The 20,873-nt window shown below is 42.4% G+C and overlaps 2 protein-coding genes across 4 annotated transcripts; one reads left to right on the top strand and one right to left on the bottom strand.

The window, feature by feature from the left end:
- Positions 1–1,880: 1,880 nt before the first annotated feature.
- LOC119007535 (flocculation protein FLO11-like) lies at positions 1,881–10,055 on the bottom strand. 3 transcript variants are annotated; one of them, XM_037077295.1, is made up of 3 exons: positions 9,161–10,055; positions 6,258–6,572; positions 1,881–5,915 (listed from the first exon to the last, which is right to left on the bottom strand). In XM_037077295.1, the coding sequence occupies exons 1-3, from the start codon at positions 9,173–9,175 to the stop codon at positions 2,556–2,558; spliced, it is 3,690 nt and encodes a 1,229-aa protein (XP_036933190.1). In that variant the 5' UTR covers positions 9,176–10,055; the 3' UTR covers positions 1,881–2,555. The 3 variants fall into 3 exon arrangements, with proteins under 3 accessions (XP_036933190.1, XP_036933191.1, XP_036933192.1); XM_037077296.1 differs by lacking the exon at positions 9,161–10,055 and adding an exon at positions 8,816–8,898; XM_037077297.1 differs by lacking the exon at positions 9,161–10,055 and adding an exon at positions 8,677–8,792.
- Positions 10,056–10,953: 898 nt separating this feature from the next.
- Positions 10,954–16,946, top strand: LOC119007537 (charged multivesicular body protein 1b-1-like). The gene is made up of 8 exons (XM_037077298.1): positions 10,954–11,246; positions 11,604–11,701; positions 11,803–11,949; positions 13,557–13,625; positions 13,724–13,831; positions 14,399–14,442; positions 14,827–14,899; positions 15,822–16,946. Exons 1-8 carry the CDS (start codon positions 11,231–11,233, stop codon positions 15,867–15,869), a joined length of 603 nt encoding a protein of 200 aa, XP_036933193.1. The 5' UTR covers positions 10,954–11,230; the 3' UTR covers positions 15,870–16,946.
- Positions 16,947–20,873: the final 3,927 nt, after the last annotated feature.

The raw sequence follows: 20,873 nt of genomic DNA, 5'->3' as shown, positions 1-20,873 counted from the left end.
ACTCTCTCTCTGTCCTTCACTTTCTGTCTCCTCCTCAACTCTATTTTCTCATCCATCCATGTACAGGTTCACTATCATTCACTTTCACCCACCTCCTTTTGCTTTTTTGCATGTTTTCATCTCTCTCCCTCTCATTTGCCGTGTGGGTCTTCCCTGTCTTTCGTCATGCTCTCTGCGCCCACCGTGCTGCCTGTCTCTGTCTCTATGGAAACCCCGAGTGGACAAGAGTGGCTCAGAGGTCTGTGAGACGCTGATACAGAACCTATTAGATCACACGCTCGCTTCTTCTCTCCCAGAGAGCCACATGTTTTCGACCTTGCCCTTGCCAAGTGCAAGCCTATAGTGTGTGTAAATAGATGGTGTGTGACAGAGCTACTGCCTGCCATTACACATGAGACCCCTCCATAGAAAGAGATACCCCCCCTCCCCCGCCCTCAGTGCCCACGACTTATCGGTGGTGTGAAGGCGGGAGACAATGAGGGAGTAAGGAGTGAGCCCTGTTGTTTCATTATACTGTATGTCTCCTCAATTATGAGATTGAGAAAGGGACCACCTGATGCCGCCTCTGCACATATATTCCCACACACACGCGTGTAGACACACACACTCTTCTCTGGCCCCCGCCTCTCCCCATTCAGTTTCACACCTCGCAAACCATATTCTGCTCACATTTACACATTGTTGAGCCTGCTGTGTTGCGTAGACCGTGCGTCATTCCAGTCCAAACACATCTAAAGGACAGGTGATTTGCAATAAGAGGCCTCACACAGACAGAATTTCGCAGCTCTGGGTCGCTCTCCTGGGCACCGTTGTGCTTTGATGGTCACGCTTAAGTGGATCATTGCAGAACGTAATCATGGGAAGGATACGTAAGCTGTGCAGCGTGTCATCAGGAGGGAGAAGCTTGTGAATGAGAATGAAGCAAAAAAAAACAAAAAAAAAACAAGAAAAGACAGGTGTTGGAATTCTTTTTCTCTTTAAAGAATTCATTTTCTCTCACATCTCACAGTTTGTAGAGTTTCCCCTTTATTTTTTTTTTTTTTATCAAAATGTACATGAATAATCTACAACAAAGGACTACATTAAAGAAGACATCAAAACAGGCAGCAATAACAGGGGTCAACAACTGAACACACACCCAACCCAGCCCCAGGCCCACCCCAATAACATCCCCAGTGCAGTGAGATAAAGACATGCCGATGATGTCTCACATTTAGGCACTTGATTTTCCCTACCGAACCATCTTTGGTCATAGTTGCTGTTGCACGGCTTTGAACTTAGATTAAAACGGGTTTGAGGTGGATTTGAACTTGTTTCGTGTTGATTCTGGCTGAATTAGAGGATGCTGATTCATACGGAGTCACACAGGGTTTGGATGTAATTCCTTTGCTTTAGACAGATCCGCGTCTGCCACGTTTAGAGATGACCCAAAGATGGTTATAACCTGGCCACCTGGAGTAAACTTTAGCATTAAATAAATCAACACTAGATGGTACAGTACTTCACATGATTACAGAAAGGACTCCACAAGGGAAAGGAATCAAGCACTACATCTTAACACAATTTACCTGAAAACAATGCAGTGTATTCGCACACGATATACTGTAATCAATACGCTGTACAGTCTATTGCAAAGGCATTTTGTCTGTAGGAACTAACCAGTCTGTTTACCACTGAGTATTATCTTGGAAAGTCTTGCAAAAATAGATTGATTTTTATTAAATTAAAAGCCTTTGCCTTGACTTCAGGATATATACTTAGCTACTCATGCATGTCTAATTTTGTTTGTATACAGTATACTGTATGTCTGTTTGAATGTATTTGTGTCTATGTATCGTGCATGCATGTGTGTGTTCAAATCAAAGTACTGTACACACTGGTAGAGTTGCCCCTCTGTATTTTTTCAGAATACACCCCTTCAGTAAAGGATTAACAAAGTTACATTAAACTGTTTAAGAAGCATAGTAGTCACACAGTATTTGGCAGTGAGAGAACAGTCCTAATTTATCCATGCACAATATATCAACCACAGGCAAGGTCCACATTCTGAACAAACCCATTAAGAACGACACAGTAAGAACATGAAAAGAGTGTACAAGAATTCAAGAACCTGGAAGTGTGTGTGTGTGTGTGTGTGTGTGTGTGTGTGTGTGTGTGTGTGTGTGTGTGTGTGTGTGTGTGTGTGTGTGCGTGTGTGTGTGCATATGTGTGCCCGTGCATGGCTGTGAATGTCAACAGCACAGTTGGTTTCCTAGGGAGACCAAAGGGCTATGACTCATGCAGTGCATACAGCATTTTCTGGAATTTTTAACAATATCGGAAGAATTATTGTTTTCCCACAAAGCCCAGATAATTAAATATAATCATGTTAGAACCATACAGAGTGCTCTGGGAGTTTACTGTAAAAACCCACTCAATCCCACCCCCATAGGTCTATTATAGACCAAACAGTTTATCCCTGGATTATATTTCCATTCTCCAGCACTTTCTACATGGCAAGCACCTTCCCGTGCTCAACTGCGTGTTTTGTATAATCATGAGTATGCTTGTGTGTGTCAGACAAGTCCAGTTTGTGTGTGCAGGTGTAAGGGGTACGGTTGGTAAAGCAGAGTGGATCCCCCTTGGGGTATGTAGTAGCTGCAGTAGCTAGGTTCTGCTAAATAGGGGGCACTGTGCTCGGCAAGGTACGGGGCAGGCTGGTAGAAGCATGTCACATGGTCTGTGTTGGGGATAATGTTCTGCTCTCCTAGAACCTTAAGCGCCAGCACTGTGATCATGTTCAGAGTCTGACGCCTTTCGTGTCCCATCAGACAAACTGTGCTGTCGTCAACCACACGACGCAGTGTCATCAGGTACTGGTACTTGCTTCTCTCCTCACCGATAAAGTGGTTCTTCAAGTAGGACAGGATCTTCCTCTGCTGCTCCTGCACGTCAGGGAAATCGATGAAAAAGCGTGAGCACATATAGCGCTCAAGCGTCTTTATCTGAGTCTCGCTGGCTGGTCGGTAGTCCCTGACCAACAGGTTGCTGTATTTTAACAAGCCACCACCTCGAATCTCCTCAGGGTTCCTGGTAGCGATTAGGCGGTAGCGCAGGTGGTCCATGGCTGCCTCAAAGTCACCGTACATGCTTTCTGCCAGGACTTCGACAGCAGGGACTGAGCCAGATGCCTGAGGATCGTTGCTCTGCTCAGTCACGTCTGCTGTTACCTTAGGGACCTCTTTGTTCTCAGGCACAGAGCTGGATGCCTCATCGGCTTTTGGGGGGGGCGATTCCTCTGGGCCTTCCGACTGAGACGGAGGCAGCACAGGTGAGGTGGAGCTCGGGATTGTGATTGGAAAAGAAACAGGCTCTGCAACCTGAGGCAATGATGAGATATAATCTTGTTCCTTTTTATCCTCCAACTGTAGGAGAGGAATTCCTGACTGACAGGAGGACTCTTTAATCTGTTCCTCACTGTTCAGTATCAAAGGCTCTATGTCTGAAGATACCTGAGGTACGAGGTCCTCTGACTCTACTGGTGGAGTGAGGCAGAGGAGGGGCGGGCTGAGACAGGGGGAAGGGGGGGTTAGAGAAAGTGGAGGAGGACTGAGGCTAAGCATAGGAGGGGTCAGGTAAGGAGCCGAGCTGAGGCAGGAAGAGGTAGGGCTGATACTCAGGGGTGGAGAGCTGAGGCTGGTAGCAGAACTGACAATACTCAGCATCTGAGATGAGAGGCAGTGAGACGGTGGGGTCAGACATGGGGGAGGGCTGAGGCTGGGAGGAGAGGGACTAAAGCAGGGAGGGGAAAGACTGAGCACAGGAGGGGTGAGACAGGAGGCAGGAGGTGTGACAGAGTGGGAGGAGGAGGGTGAACTAAGTGTGGTCTCTTGTGGGCTGCCGTTTAGCTGATTCAAGTCAATACAGTTGGTCCCTAGTTCTCCATTTTCATCTTCGTCGCTGAGCTCAACTTCAGAGGTATGTACAGGTTCTTGGGTGTCTGAGCTGGATGCATCAGTGTGTGAAACTAACATGTTCACTGAGTCAAGAGGCTCTGATTGTTTGGGTGCAGGGACAGTTTCTATAAGGGTGGACTGGCTTGGCTCATCAGAAGCCATATGTGTAGATGGTGTCTCTTCCAGGCTCTGAATACTCATCTCACATGAACTCTCTGTGTTTATCTCAGGGGATGATGGCTCTTGAGGTAAAGCAGATGTGGGATCTGCATCAGGGGTGGAGATTATATCAGGGGCAGGATCAGGAGCTGAGGTAAGGTTTTGGCTTGAAGCTAGATCACTGGTTGGGTTGGGTTCAGGCCCAGGGTTTGTTTTTGCAGAGATACTAGTTGTCAGGGCAGTTGGAGGGTCTGAACTGGTAGGTGTTGGCTCTGGTCTAAAGGCTATCTCAGGTTCAAGGCCGGGGCAGGGGTTTGGATCTTGACAAAATACTATGCCAGATTCGTTTTCAGAGACTGGACTGTGGTGATGATTGGGGGTAACCTTCCTACACATTCTCCGTGGGGGTTTGGGAGAGGAGTGTTTGAGCACCACCATGTGAGATAGCCTCTCTGAGGCCTTACAAGAGGAGGTCTTTTTATCAGAAACAAGGCTGGATGGTGCAGGTAAAATATCCTGAGTATCTGGAGGGCCGACAGCATCAAGTGTGGTAGGTGTTTTATCTGTGTGTAGTGTGCTGTGAATCTCCAGTGTATCCTGTGTGCCAGTAGGCTGTTTGTTGTGAAGTGAAAGAGATATGGAAGAGGTGGAGCAGGAACAATCAATACCTTGTGTGTCTATATTTTCTGCTTCTGAAGCTAAAATCTCCTCTGTTGTTTCACTTAAATCTGTATCATTTTCCCTCTCTTCTTCCTTCTCTGTCTCTGCTTCTACTTTTCTTTCATCTGCCAAATCTGCTTCATTCTTTGCATGTGAAGATGTGTTCAAGTCTGGGGCAGACACATGTTGTGTTTCATCTTTCTCAATGTGTATCTGATCATCACCGAAACACTCAGAGAAGTCTGTACTGCGCTGTTCTTCTGTCAGGTTCAGAGACTCTGTCTGGTTTTCGTTTGAGGTTTCTGGTGGCTCAGACTGTCCCATCTGCTCCGTGACTTCATTCTGTTCATCTGGGGGGTTTGTGTGGTCAGATAGCTCTTTGTGATGTGGATGTGCTGGTTGCTGGCCATCACAGGATGGGCTTTGCTCTGACTGTTCTACCTTGATTTTGTCTGTGAGCTCTGGTTCCTGTCTGAGTTCAGTCTGAGTTGATGGATCATCTTCCTCAGAGGTTTGTTTCTTATCTGACAAAAGGTTGAGAGATGTCTGGTCAGAGCAGTCTGTCTCAGTGATTTTTTCCGTGTGTTCTGAAACTTCTTTCAACTCTGGAGGTGTTTTCTCTTTGTCTTCTTTTTCAACTTCGAAATGTTCTGCCTGGTTTGACTGCTCTGTTTGTTGTGAGAGTTCTGTCTGGGACTCCTTTTCATGCACCTCATCTTCCTGTTGTGTCTGGCTAATCTGATCCTCCTCTTTGCTGGATAAGTCTCTACCAGAAGACGTCTCTGTTTCTGGAGCAGTGGCCTGTTTAAGCAGAGAGGAAGAGTCTTTATTCTTCTCTTTAGGCTGGTCCTTAAGATCAACAGTATTATTTTTGTGCTGTGGTTCCTGCTGCATGTAGGACTCAAGAAGACGATCCAGAATAATCTGGAAGGAATCAACGCTGAACTCAAACTGCCGTCTCAACACGCTCACAAATTTGAGCTCTAGGTTTTTGCCGCTGTTGTTTGAGAGGGAGATGAGGCTCCAGCGGTCGTGCTCATTAAAGACCTTGACCATTTTCTGGACGTAGGCCTCCTTCATTGTCGCACTGCTGATCCGTTCCCTGTTGACCGCAGCAGGCAGGCAGTCCAGCAAGCAGCCCAGAACTGACTCCTTGATCACCTGGGAGGAGAGGAGGTCAACAACATGCCAGCTACAATTAATGACTGCAATTTTGCTATGCATAAAGTGAATATTATGGTGCCCTTGAGGTTAAGTTTTTTGTATAATGCAATAAAAAATATTAAAACCTGTACAATTGATTCAGCCTTATGGTTAAAATTTCTACAATCAAATTATGTATAGTATTACAACGGCGCTATTACCAACATGGCATCTCAAAAATAAAAACAGCAACACCCTAGAGCTAGATTCGGTGTTGCACATGTAACAGAATTAATGTTTTTAATGCTAGAGATTGGACCCCATGAGCACATATTACATTAACTTGCTTCCTTTTCATACCTGGAACTCCTCCTGACTGGGCAACTCGACTCCAAAGATGATGTCCAGGTCCTTGTAGCTTGTCCCGTTGTCTCGGACGAGGACGTGACTGGCTGTGGAGCCGTTCAGACGAACATCTCTCACTGCGATTCCCTGCTTCTGCAGCCTGGCCCGCACAGCTATGATGATGTCTCGAGGACGCAGCTCCAACGTAGGAAAGTTCCCACGGCCGTGGATCGGAACCACTTCCGACAAAACCTGATGGAGAACCTCCACCTGCTCAGTGTTCAGGCTGTGGAATCTCTGACTGGATTTGGTTTCCGACATGCTGGTGCCCTGAAGGGAGGGAAGGAGGAACAGAGTTTATTTCAACTCCCCAACAAAATGTGCTACGTGTTTAACTCTTGCATTCTCTCTGTCTCACACACACACACACACACACACACTTAGCACTCACTCACGCTCACATGCACACTCCCTGCCAGTCTGCTGTCTGCAAATCACAGCTTGGCTGACAGCTTTTCCACAATGTTAATGTAACTGCTGTGTTGACAAGCTGACACATGGAGCGATCAACATAGATGGGCTTTGCATAAATATTCTTCCACTGCGCAACCAGATCACAACAAATTAGGAGAGGTTGTCTGACTGGAATCGCAGAATCTGAAACACATTATAGTGTTTACCACCCAAGGTTTTTACCACAACAATCAGTCCCTTATTTACACTCCATCTCAGTCAGATACAATGTGTCAGTTATTTTAAAAGTAATACACAAAATAATAAAAATGTACTTAAATCTAAAATTCTGTGTAAGATAATAATAATACTAATACTAATACTAATACTAATACTAATACTAATAATAATAACAATAATAATAATAATAATAATAATATATTTTTAAATAATGAGAATAACAATAGTAATAGTAGTAATAATAATAATAAAAATAATAATAACATGACTAAAGACTAAATCTTTTGTTTATTGATTGTTTCCACCAGAGGAGCAAGGGTTAAGCCGAATGAGTCATCACCAGCAGACTGCATTAATCACACCAACGTCACTAATTAAAGACACACATCTGTTTTTGTGTCTGTGTGTGCAGCATGTGTATACATTATAAACAATGACTCTCACACGTACACTCATGTGAGTGCACACAAGCTTTTATATAACACCTTTGTAAACTGTAGCACAAATTGGAACAAAGTGGGATTTAATATCAGCCAATTATCTTTGTTTGGCTTTCACATGTGTAATCCTCCTGGCAGTTCGGCGCCCATCCTCTGCATCCAGACTCTGTCAGTCAGTCTCTACAAACCGGACACATTTTTCCAATAAACCGTGCAACATTTGCCTAACCAAGTCAGTCAGAGGAGTCTCTGTTTTGTGATTGAGTGTGTGATTGTGGGTGTGCATCAAAGTGTTCCAGGGAGTGAGTGCTTGTGTTTGAGTGTGCAACTGTGGCTTGTAGCAGCCCATTATGATCTTTTGTTTGCTTTAATCAATAGATGTCACTCAGTGTTGCAGCTGAATGCTGCTGATTGCTATGATTTGTCAATACTAGCAGGGTAAACATTGGGATACTAATGAGCAGTAATGGGATGCTTTCTGGTAGCAGTTTGTCAGACACCAGAGGGCTACAGTCTGTAGCAACCACAAACAATCTATTATTGAGTGTTTGTAAATCTAATTCATGTTGCACACATTTCAACAAACAATAAAAAGGCCAGCACGTCACCTCATAGCAACTGGAAAGCCACAAATGGCAACCCCTCTGCTCATTCAAGAAGAAATGAGGGTGCTTACCAGAAGACAAAGAAACTGAGTCTCAGACACAACGCTCATGAAATTAAAAAAAACTGCTGCGAATGAAACATCTGTCTGAGCCCCGCTTCAACAAGACAAACTACAAGTTGCCCATAAGTAATATTCATCCAGAGGCAACATATACAGCTTCCAGATGTTGACAGAGATCATATAAACAATGGAACAATGTGTTGAGGAGGCAGAGAGGCACTGCGGGACTGTTTTCCAGCTAGCCCCTGTATCTCCCCCTCCCCTTTCGCACTCTTCTGCAAACTTGCAGCCTGAGTGACTCATCCAGGCGTATCGGCTCAGCTCGCACATAATCTGTGGCTATTTAACACCCGACAAAACGGAGGGTCTCATACGAGCGAACACAAACACAAACAAACAATCATGCTCTGTAAACTTAGGGTGTCATCTTCAGTATAAATTATATACATTAGTAAAGGGGGGGATTCTGTCACGTGGATAGAAATCTCGAGCAGCCCCGTGTCTCAGACTTTTTAAAATTATACAGTGATATTATAAATATACCTAAATATTATTTATTTTAGTTTACCTTACCATTCACTTAAGCACATATTATCTCATAAACTACAGTTAAAATGGGAGTTGCAATATTCACCAGAGATTTGGTCAAATATGTGTAAGATATAGGATCGTTAAAATGTCGCTGCTCAACTTTCCCTGACAATACTTTCTCTAAAAAAAAATAGTTAAAGTTGTTTCCTAGTAACTGGATGTTATAGTTGTATCTTCACCACCTAAAAGATAGACTGGACCTGATCCAGAGCCCTGCTGAATTTGTCTCTGCCCCGCCGCTCGTCACTCTGATCGTCTAATCACGCACTTACTTACTCCTGAGATACCAGGTGAGGGTAATTAACCGCAATTAAGTGCCTGGCAGGATAAAGGCCAGATGCACTTCTGAGTGCCAAGATGAAAAAAAAAAAAAAAAGAAAGAAAGAAAAACAACAACAACAACAACAACAACAACAACAAAACCCTTACATTAAATACCGGTTTGTATGCTCCATTCAGCCAAGAGGGAAATAAAACGAAAAGAAAAAAAGTGAATGATATAACTTTACGGAGCTGGAGGGTCTTACCTGTTGCTGTGGCATTTGAGGGAGCGACCGGCTCCTGTAGAAATAAACCTCGAGGAGTATCCACCAAGCTTCAGGTCCGGGGAGTGTGCGTCTCTTCTTCTTCTACGTGGGTTTGTTTTGCTTTTCAGGTACCTACCCGCCCCGGCGAGGCTCGCTGCTGATGCTGCTCTGTCCCTTATGAGGCATGTGGGGCTCGAGTCTGTGCGCGAGTTCATCCGGGCGCTGTCCAGGAGCTCGCGTGGTGCTGAAAACGAAGACTGAAACGAGTCCTCGCGCTCTTGTTTTCTCCTCCGGCCGCCCGGAGCGTAACGCAGTTTCCATAGCGACCTGCCGTCATTCAGTTATGACTGGGGAGTGTGCGTGCGTGTGTGTGCGTGCGTGCGTGTGTGTGTGTGTGTAGCAGTCTACGGTCACAGCAGTGTGTTCGTTTGTGTCGTGTCGGTGGGTTAACAGGTGCAACATAATGCTAATGTGTGCCTGCACTTGTGTTCGACTGGAAAATAAAAGTTTAAGAGGTAAATTCTAAAAACAAAAGTAAAGCTAAAGTGGGAACCTTAGCTAAAGCATGTAGCCTACATTGTAGGCATACTTCCTGAATGAACGGTTGAATAAACTAAATGGATACATGGATATCACCTAAGTGAGCTCGTTGGATAAAGGGAAAAAAGTTTATCATGCCAGCACTGGTGTGTTAAAAAGGCATTTTAAGCCATGAGTTCGATGTTTGGGTTATGCAGCTATCTTAAACCTCGAGGAGTCAACCTGGGAGGACCCTACTAACATTCGGCTGACCGTGTAGGTTACAAGATATACAAGATATATATATGAACCGCTTCTCATCCACTTCTAATGCATCATTATATCTCATACGGAGTCCATACAGACTATCAGCAGATACAGTATGAGTCATCCATGTTGCTCCCTCCCCCTGACCCAGTCGTTAATCCCCCCCACCCCCCAGCCACCGTCGACTGGCCGGTGCACGCACACACCGGAATCTTTTTTTCTCCCTCTCCCCAGAAAATCCTGTTTCTCCTCGTTTTGCATGTCCTCGCTGTCTAGCTGCTCCATCTTTTAACTACCGACAAGCCCGTCCAGACTAGCCTCCCATTCTCTTTACAAAAAGAATCGTTTACAGATGTTACACACACGCGTTGATGCACCGGAAATAAAGTGACAGAAACATGAATGAAAGCGTTAAAGGCAAACAGCGAGCGGCTCAGTAGAAAAGGTCAATTTACCCCCTCTCCAAAAAAGCACAAATGACGTCATTAGACGTGTACCACAACCTACCGATACCGGGTACAAACTATTTTTAGCCTGGATGGAACTTGTCTGCTTTGGACACGCGTGCCCGTCCACTCCTCGAACAGTCGTGACGTAGGAGGCGCGAGCACGCCATGCAAAAATCGTGACGGTGGGACGAAGATGAAAGTGGACAGAAGTAGCTGATGTAGTCAGGGATCAAGAGATGTCAAGATAGCTAATAAGTGATGGTATGACCACGTATGTATGGGCGATCCGGAGAATCGATGTATTTATCCAGCAGGGATGAGAAAATCATATTTATTTTGTCTAAAATGTTTTATATGTTTATTATTTGTTATTATTTTATAATAAGCCCATAGACGTATAGGTATATAGGTAGATCAAAAAAAAACCAACAACAATTACAAAACAACTTATGAAGTGAAATTTGTGAAATCAGTGCCGCTTCAACATCACTGTGCTGCGCATGCGTCATGTAAGAACAGCCTAATTTTCACCATTTAGCCTTTTACAAAGACGTTATCCACAGAATAAATACCCGAAGCTCCCACGGAGGAAAATACAATCTTTTTAGTAATCTTGACAGAGTCGTGTGACTCCAAAATGAGGGCAAAATACGCTTAACCGCTTTTCAAGCGAATGCGGAAGTACGCATGAGTGAGACCTCTCGCCTCGTCACAGCGACGAACGTGCGCTAGCTTGAACAAAATCAAAACAAACACTAGTGTATGACTGGATCCTTCTGTGTAGCTGTGTGAAAGGAGACTGGGATTTATTTTGTCTCAGATAGAGACCTTTGTCATGTCGAATATGGAGAGTATCCTTCATTGTGTTGTCTAACGTGTAGTACATAACGGTAGACCTCGCAGTAGCAGTAGCTGGTCAAATGTAAACTCAGATTAGTAGCTAGTCTGACAGCTTTAGCTTGTAACTTCTGCCCAGTCACTCAACCGATGGAGGAAAACGATGCTCAGCTAGCTAGCTGTGCTAACGAATCTCATCACTCGTTTGTTCCATTTTCACTTTGTTTATGAACAATATTTGTCATATTTACAACATTTTGGGGTGAGTTAGCTCTGTCCCTGTGGGTCCTTCAGTTTATACTCGGTATATATATTTTAATGCCAGTATAGAAGTATTCCTGAAATAAGCCATCCCTTGACTGGCCATACAGAACACTTGTTCAACCTCAAGTTTGCTGCCAAGGAACTACATCGCAACTCCAAGAAATGTGACAAAGAAGAAAAGGCAGAGAAGACTAAAGTGAAGCAGGTTGGCTTGTTGAATTGAAACAATTCAAGAGGCCGGGATTTAGGAAAAGGCTGGGTTATAGTGTAGCTATAATCTGTACGTCTCTTTCATTTGTTCCTCAGGCTGTCCAGAAGGGCAATATGGAGGCAGCCAGGATCCATGCAGAGAATGCCATCCGTCAGAAGCATCAGTCCATTAACTTTTTGAGGATGAGTGCACGTGTGGATGCTGTGGCCTCCAGGGTCCAGACTGCTGTCACCATGAACCAGGTCAGGACTGCAGGTCTTGCTCTCTGATGCTAGGTAAAGCAAGTAGGACAACCAGAGACAAACATGCCAAACATATTACATTACTGCAGACACACATTTATTTTTCAATATACCCTCTTTTAACCAACATATTTTTATTGTTAGTTTTTTGTTTTTTGTTTTGGTATTTTGGGGGCATTTTCTGCCTAAATCATATTTTAACAGTAGGAAGAGATAAACAGAATTGAGGTTGAGATGCGTCATCTTGCAACATCTTAACCCCTCAGCTGTAGTGGCACCCCGCTGTTGTAATTTCCGAGAAACAGCAGACCCAGTAGCCATCGCTATATTAACCTAACCTCTTCCCATCTTCTTGGTAGATATCTTTAGAATGATGGCCTGCTAAGGTCATACCATAATGTTTTAACTTTGATACGGTACTGATACAAAACAAACAATACTTGATGACTCATTTAATACCATAGCATAAAGAAAAATAGCCCTGGGCACACAAAATAGGACACATTTTAAATGTATTTATTTTGAAGTTTACAGCCTGCAAACAGGTTGCTGGAGCAAAGCAAGTCACCAAACATAGCATGCACATTTGCCATGATATGTGTAGTCCTTGTTCAAAATCTGATTGTAGATCTGTTTTTTTCTTTAGTTTCAGTACCATTGAAATGCAAATACATATTTTAAACACGTGGTATCAAAAGGAATCCAAGTTTTGACACTTACCTATACCCCTCTGTGTTCACTGACAAAAATGTAGAAAGCTTTTCCCCAGATTGTAGTTATTCTGGTATAAATGTGTTACACGACTGTGGTAGATATGGGTGTGTATATTTACCAGACATTTCACTGTGCATGTAGTTTTCAAAGTGTACACGGTGAACGCTTTAAAATGTCTTATTCCAGAATGTGAAGAGCTGCAGAGTGTCACCATATCAGGGTAAAAAAAAGGCAAAGTAGTCTCTGCGTAAGATCCACTCAGTCAAAAGTCCCACATAAAGGCGAGGGAGGGAGTGAGAGTGAGCAAAAAAGACTAGCAGACAAGCAAACAAAAAGCTGCCAATTATGTAGTGTCATTATATGTGCTTCAGACTTAGGCTTTTAGCTTGTCGCTCTTATGAGAGTAACAGCCTCTTTAAATTGCTTTAATTCAGGTTCACGGAAGGAAAAGCATTATTTAATGGAATAGAATATAATAGTGTCTATAGAAATGGAAGCACAGTGTAAGGCGGTATTGCTGAAAAACACCTCTTAGTGTGTGTTATAATGCTGCTGCCTGTCTCATAAAACATGAACACAATAGTGTTAATAATAAAACCCTTTATTCCAATTTAGTCAACTATTGGTAGGTTGGCCTTAACAAGATTAATTCTCAGTGAATGTCATCCTTTAAATCTAAGTAATGAGAGGTACTCATGACAAAGTGTTTAGTTAAAAAGGTGAAAGTGACACCTAGTGGAAGAATCAGGATACAACACTTTAGCTTTTGGAGCTATCTCCCTGTCTGACTCTAACTGCACTGGTCCTGTTTTGAATCGCAAATAACAACACCAGTACAAGAATCAGAAGGCTACGGAGGCTTCAGCACATTATTTGGTGTGTTTTTTGTCCAGGTATCTAAATCCATGTCTGGAGTGGTCAAATCTATGGATGCTACACTTAAAAGCATGAACTTGGAAAAGGTAAAAAGCTGACATGAATGCAGACAGACTAACAAAATCAAGCAAAAATGAAGTGATAAGATTTCTGAAATGTTATCTCTGTCTGTCTTTCTCTACAGATCTCTGCATTAATGGACAAGTTTGAAAACCAATTTGAAACTCTTGATGTGCAGACGGCTCAGATGGAAGACACAATGGGCAGCACCACCACTCTGACAACACCTCAGGTAATAAGTGCTCTCCCCTTACCACCAGGGGAAACTATGCTCCTGTGTTCTTATATGTAGGCAGCATTAAAGGTGCAATATGTAAGAATTTTTGTTTACAACTTTATCAAGAGAAAGTGAAGAAATATACCTTCAGTGTTTTGTCAAAGACATCTGTGTATTGTGTTAGCTACCTGTTGACGTTTGAATGCTAAACAGCTAGCACCTAGCCACTTCAGTGTGCCTCAAGATGTAATAGTCTAATAGTGAACAACACCAAGACTCTGCCAATGCCTAGAGTGCCCAGTTCAGGCAGAGTCTGCTAAGTGGTGATATGCTGCCCTCTATTAGTTTGGAGAAAGAATTTGACAGGTGGCTAATTCCTACATATTGCATCTTTTAACCTTTATTTATAAAAGGAGATCTGGCAGAGCAGAGGTGCTGTTTTAAAAACCTACAGCGCCTACAGTATGAGTTTGAGGTCAACAGAACCAGTTCTTTCATATTGCTGCTTTAACCTGAGCAATAACTCAAACACTTAATCCTCTAAACGCTTAATTTTTAAATGATTATGTGCTTGGTCCCTAGAATGAAGTGGATATGTTGTTGCATGAGATGGCTGATGAAGCAGGGTGAGTATGGCCTATATCTTTAAACAGTTTGAAAACTTAAACAGTAAAAACAAAAGCACTGATAAAGGCTTAATATAAATGCTGTGAATTAATAACATACGTCTACTTGTTAAAATAGACACATTAACCTTAAGTAAGTAAGACACACAGAATAATTTGTACTAAAAGCTTTATTTAAATGACTTTCATGAAAAAAATATTGGAACAAACTTCTTTTACTGTTTATACAGAAAGCCCATTAAGATGAATTCAACCATTTTAAAGAAGCTGTCTTAAATGGTGGTCGGAGTGGATTTAATAATCCCCCTTTAGTCATTTCTCTGTAAGAGTGAAGCAACGAAGAAGAAACTAACAAAACTGTTCCCGTGTGGGTTTATATTATAGGTTGGATCTTAACCTGGAGCTCCCTCCAGGCCAGTCTTCCGCACTGGCTTCATCTGTTGCATCATCAGAGCAGGTAACTCATCCACTCTTTTCGCTATGCTGTCACTATTTTTGGTGTTTTGCTCCCCAGAAAAAGAATTCACACACTATCCTTATTGCCTTTTGGGAGTCTCATCGGTACACATTAAGTTGTTTCACCAGCATGGAAAGTTAAAGTGATACACCAGCGAAACAGTCACCTCCTGTACGATCGTGGACGTTTGTTGTTTGGAACAGCAGCTGTGGTCAGCTGGAGTCACGCATAGTGTGTATTGACGAGTTTCCATAAGGAACAAAAATATTTTAATATCCACAGAAACACTTGCGCAGCTCAGTACATCTCTCCACTGTGCCCCACTTATTCAGAACAATCACAATTACAAAAATGGCTCAAAGACGCTGTGGAGCGTCACTGAGATTGATACAGCACCACAGCGCAGTATTTTTAGCCTTTTTTTTTTTAACCCAAACAATGACTGTGTAGAACGTTGAGATCATGCAGATCGACAGCGGAAAGGTGGATTACGTGGCAGGAAGTGTTCGAGCTGTTCTTGAAGATGTTTTGTTATGTTTTCCATTATGACAGCTCACCAGTGGAATGCATTGTAACCAACGTAATTCAAGCCGACCGCAGACGCTGTTTAACTACAAACTTTTTGCTTTCAGCTACCGAGGCTTCAAGGATTGATTGACAGTCTTTACTGTAAATACCAATACGCCAACTGCCTCATTTATGAATGTTTTTATGTCTGATTTGAGGCGCAGTCTGAACCAAAAAAGGGGTTTCTGTGTTTTGCAAGTTCCTGGCAACTAGTACTTAAGTTGTGCTGTTTTAAAATTGACACACTTGAAGAGGAAAAGATGAGTCTCAGAGTTCTGGACTGCCAGTCTTTGGCTTGATCTTAGCTGGTGGCTCGTCATGTCACCTTACTGTACCTGTTTTGTATCGTTATCAGGATGAACTCTCTCAGAGGCTGTCCAGACTGCGAGGCCAGGTCTCCTAATGAAGCAGAAAAATGACAAGATCAGGAGGAGAGAGAAGAGCACGAGAAGAAAGAAGAGACAGGAGGGAAAAAATGTGCCATGTGCCTGCGAGCTCTGTGCCCTCCTCTGTGTTCCTGCTTTGCTCTTTAGTGAGAATTGAAGGAGAGGAAAGAAATTTAAATTACATCCTTCTATGTTAATGTTCAATTGTGCACTCACATTTAACATATATTCAAATGATTTATTAGCTGGGAACAAGACACATCCGCAGATTTAATGCCGATATTAACCGAAGACATGCTGCTCTTAAAAACTCACAACTTTCACACACATGAGAGTCTTGTGTGTTATTGACATTGTGCTTCTGCTACTTAAGAACAAACTTACTGGAGAAATGTCAAAAATTAAGTGAGGAAATCAGGCAAATTCATTTTCTAATTACATGTGGAATGTTTACATCCTACCTGAGGAGGCAGATGTTACTCATGTTATAACATACTCATATTCAAGGTTTGAACTGAAATGCAGTGAATATTTATTTCAGCATACTTAAGCAGCATTTTTGCATTACTTTTGCTCAGTTTTGCTGTTAACTTAATCTTAAAAGAGTGAAAAAAAAAAAAGAGCAAGTCTGCAGATTCTGTTTGGGCTGAGACACTACTGAGCTGGATTATTTTTTTTATTTTAAGGTGGCACACCTTGTTCCTGAAAGGCGTTTTCTAAGCAAATTATAAAAAAAAAACTATTGTGTGCTGTTTGATGGTTGAAATACCTCACTCTAATATATACTGTGTATAAAATGCAAAGAGTAATATATTTATGTATTTATTTATGTACTGACTGGCTGAGTACTGCTAAGAGCATGTAACTGTTGTGCATGACTGAGGATGTGGAGCGACCTCTAGTACTGATGCTTTGTCCATTTATGTTTAGTTCTGCAACTTAACTTTTTTACATTTTACCCCAAAAACATGGCTCACAATGACTGTTTGTCTTTGGGGAGAGCTGGAGTATTTTTAATTTTCTGCATGTAGCAGTAACCAACACAGTGGCTCACCACACACTTGTATGCAGAGATTAAAGGGGTTTTTAACATGTTCTATTTGTCATATTTTCAGGTCAGTTTATTGCTGTGTTTTGGGTAAAGAATGCATCCCTGCATACCTCTGTGTCCCTCCTTTTTCCATCGTACCCCTCCTCTCTCTCTCCTCCAACAGGGAACAGATGAGAGGTCAAAGGTGTCACCTGTAGAGGAAGCGGCCTTCTGCCGTTCGCATGCCAGTGACTCATTACACACACACGCACACACACACACACACACACACACACACACACACACACACACACACACACACACACAATTCACCATATTCCAGGGGGAAGGCAAGACTCAGCTGGGAGCCATTACAGGTGCTGTCCAGGCACACACACATATCTATACATGAACATACGCGCAGACCCGTGGCTGATGGGAGTCTTCCAGAGTGACACTCAGCCACCTCTGACCCTTTTTGTGTCTTTCCTAATCATCATCAGCACACACTTAACTACATTCACAATCATCATCAGTGCCCCCAGACTGACGCGAGTCTCTATTTTGCCTATTAGGCACATACTTGTTCAAGTACTCAGACGTTAGATTTATCCAAAGAACACTGACCCCAGTGATCCCACAGCTGTCAGTCATTTCTTCCAGGAGTCAGATCACCTGAAATTAAAATTCCCCGTCCGTCTGCTGTCAGAGCCACACAGTCTGTTTAGTAAGTTTTATTTTCATTCTCTTTTTAACCATCAGTGGCCATCTTTTGGTGTATGATTAAAGCTGGGAGATTCTCTCATGGGCTGTCTTTCTTTGTGCTTTGTGCATCTCAGCACATGTGTTGAGATGCTTCCTCCAGATGTGCTGCAGACAGCTCCTGTATTATCAGTGCTCTGCGTGTCAGGTGTTGATACCTTGTGGCTTTCTTCCACACTCCTGGAGGAGTGGTAGTTGCTGACAGGCAGGGATCCGGTGGGCCTGTGGTCCTTTCCTGGCTGACCTGTCTGCCTTTGCATGGGGGAGGAAGCTGTCGAGAGCCACACACACTCTGGCTCTGTGAGAAAGCTCTAATTACAACAATGGGGATCAGTTTGACTTACATGACTCACTGATGGGACATGAACCGTCCAAACAGGTCGTCATGAGCTGGGATGAGACAGGAAAAGATCCTGTACATGTTCCTGAACAGCAGTGTTTTATCTCTACAACATCCATCTCAGCCCTTTTTCTAATTGGAAAATCATCCGCTGGCAAAACCAAACTTAACGTAACCTAAACTCTTCTTAACACACACGACAAAGATGAACTATTTCACACTACATTTTCATTTCAGTTCCATGAACAGAACATTCTGTGTGGATGTGATCCCAAGCCACGCCGTGCATATTAATGATCCGTCCACATACAGGCACACCTGCATATCTTTCAACACATGCAGTTAGTATTACTTTTTTGAAATGTAAATATTGAATGAATATATATTAAAATTTTATGGTTATGTCAAAATTAATGACAAAATTGAAAGTTAAAAGCTTTAATGTATTCATTGTGAATTACCTCTCATGGCCCACATCCAATACCTTTCACTGTCTGCCAGTGAGCCTCAACCCACACTTTGAAATTTACTGCTCCAGTTTATAATTTCATGTGAAAACCTTCTGAAGTCAGGGCAGCTGTAGCTCAGCGGGTAGAGCAGGTCAGCTAGCACTCGGAAGGTTGTTGGTTCAAATCCCAGCTCCGGGCTGAGCTGAGCTGCATGTCGAAGTGTCCTTGAGCAAGATAGTGAAGTCCAAATTGCTCCTGATTGGCAGCTTGCATGGCAGCCTTTACCATCAGTGAAGTGCCCTGCCATGAGCTGGAGACTTGTCCAGGTAGTACCCTGCCCTCGTCCAGAGACAGCTGGGATTGGCTCCAGCAAAAAAAAACAACAACAAAAAAAAAACAGCGACCCCATAAAAGGTAACGTTATAAAGCAGTTATAGACGATGGATGAACATTCTGAAGTTCCAACTTCTAACAATAGAGGATTTGCTTCTTTTTTTTTTTTTATCATACTGTAGACTGTATATCCTCTTCTAAGTTTTGGACCTAAAAAAAATAGAAGTTGAGAAGTTGTGACAAGTATTTTTCCACATTTCTCTGACATTATTACATTAAATATCATACATTGTTTATGACACTTTACGATATTTGTGAAGTTAAAATTCTTCTTGCAATATTTAACATGTATCTCTGATTAGATTGAGATTTTTCAGAATCTGAACAGTCGACCCCCCATTAAGATTCAGTTCTGTCCCCCAACCAAGGGAAAATGTTTAGGCTCCCCTGGACTACATGATCATTACAGTTAACTGAACAAATAAAATATTTACCAATAATGAAAATAATCCTTTGTTGCAGCTGTACTTGCATTTAAATGGAAAAAATATTCCCCCCTTCCCCTATAATTATTATTAATTTGAGTTGATAAAAACCTCTGCAGCATTTTTACAGTTAATAGGTGTAAACTGAAAGGTTTTCTAAGAGAGACATGAGGCACTTATTAAGTAAATGTTATCTTAGTAAGATCCACTTAAATACATTAAAATATACATGTTTCTTGCTTGTAATAGGTAAAAAACAAGAACAAGTGAAAACTTTATATCTGACTGAGTGGCTCTCTAAGTGACTTATATTAAGTATTATGAACATTGACTTGAGAATTAATTTTGAGGTAATTATGGAAATTTGAGGGTAATTTGAAATAAATTATTGCAGATATGTTGAGTGTAAATTACCACCGATTTACCACTGAAATTACAGACCTGTTAAATGAAGTGTCACTGATATGCTCAAGTAATTAGTAATTAGACATACAGTCACGGCCTTCAGTTCCAATGATTTCTACAGCTCTCATTTCTCTGTGATGGAATGAAAGAAACACAAACTACTTTGTCACCCAAAAGAAAAATAAAAAATTAATCAAAATCTTATGTTCAGTAATGAATTTATTGTAGATCTTCTGAAAATGTTGGCTCAAAAATATACATACAGTAATCCTAATATTTGGTTAAATGTCTCTTGGCCATTTTCACCTCAGTTCTGTGCTTTTGATATCCGTCCACAAGCTTCTGGCAGGCCTCTGGCTGAATTTGGCATCCTGGCATGGGCCGTGATCTTCATGGGGTTCAAGTCAGGACTTGGGAACACCATTCCAAAACCTCAATTTAGCCTGATTCAGCCGTTCCTTTACCACTTCTTATGTGTGTTTGGGATTACTGCCCTGTCGAAACACCCAACTGCACCCACGACCCGATCTTGTGGCTGACGATTTTCAGTTTTCCAGAACAATTTGGAGATTATCCTCCTTCTTCATTATTCCATTTAGTTTCTTTCGAGCAGCAGATCCACTGGCAGCACAACAGCCCCACAGCATTATGCTACCAGCTCCATGCCCGACAGTAGGTCTTGTGTTTTGGGGGTTTAAGGCCCCACCTTCACCTGCTGCTTATTGAGGTCAGACAACTCAATTTTTGTTTCAGGTCGCCACAGATTTTTCCTCCAGAAGGTTTTTTCTTTGTCCATATGGTCAGCAGCAAACTACATTCGAGCTTTAAGGTGCCATCTCTCCACTGACACCTGTCTTCCAACAGCTTCTAATTAATTTGCAGACTTGCTTTTTAGTGGTTTTTGGTTGACTCTTGACCATCTTGACCAGTTTTATCTCAGCAGCAGGTGATGGTTTGTGTTTTCTTCCTGATCGTGGCAGTAACTCAATTGTGCCATGAACATTTTACTTACAAACAATTGTTTGTACAGTTGATCTTTGGACCTGCAACCGCTTTGAAATGGCTATATTGACTTGTTCAAATCAATAATGAGCTCTTTCAGATCAATGCTGACTTTCCTATTGTAGTGCAATAAACCGAATTTGGAAAGTTCACACAACTTTCTACAACCACCAAAAGTGATTGTTCATGTTACAGTGTGTTTATTTTTGAGGCAG

This window comes from Acanthopagrus latus, chromosome 18, assembly GCF_904848185.1.
Source record: "Acanthopagrus latus isolate v.2019 chromosome 18, fAcaLat1.1, whole genome shotgun sequence".
In the NCBI taxonomy this organism is placed as follows: Eukaryota; Metazoa; Chordata; class Actinopteri; order Spariformes; family Sparidae; genus Acanthopagrus; species Acanthopagrus latus.
This window is presented reverse-complemented; position numbering and strand designations above follow the sequence as displayed.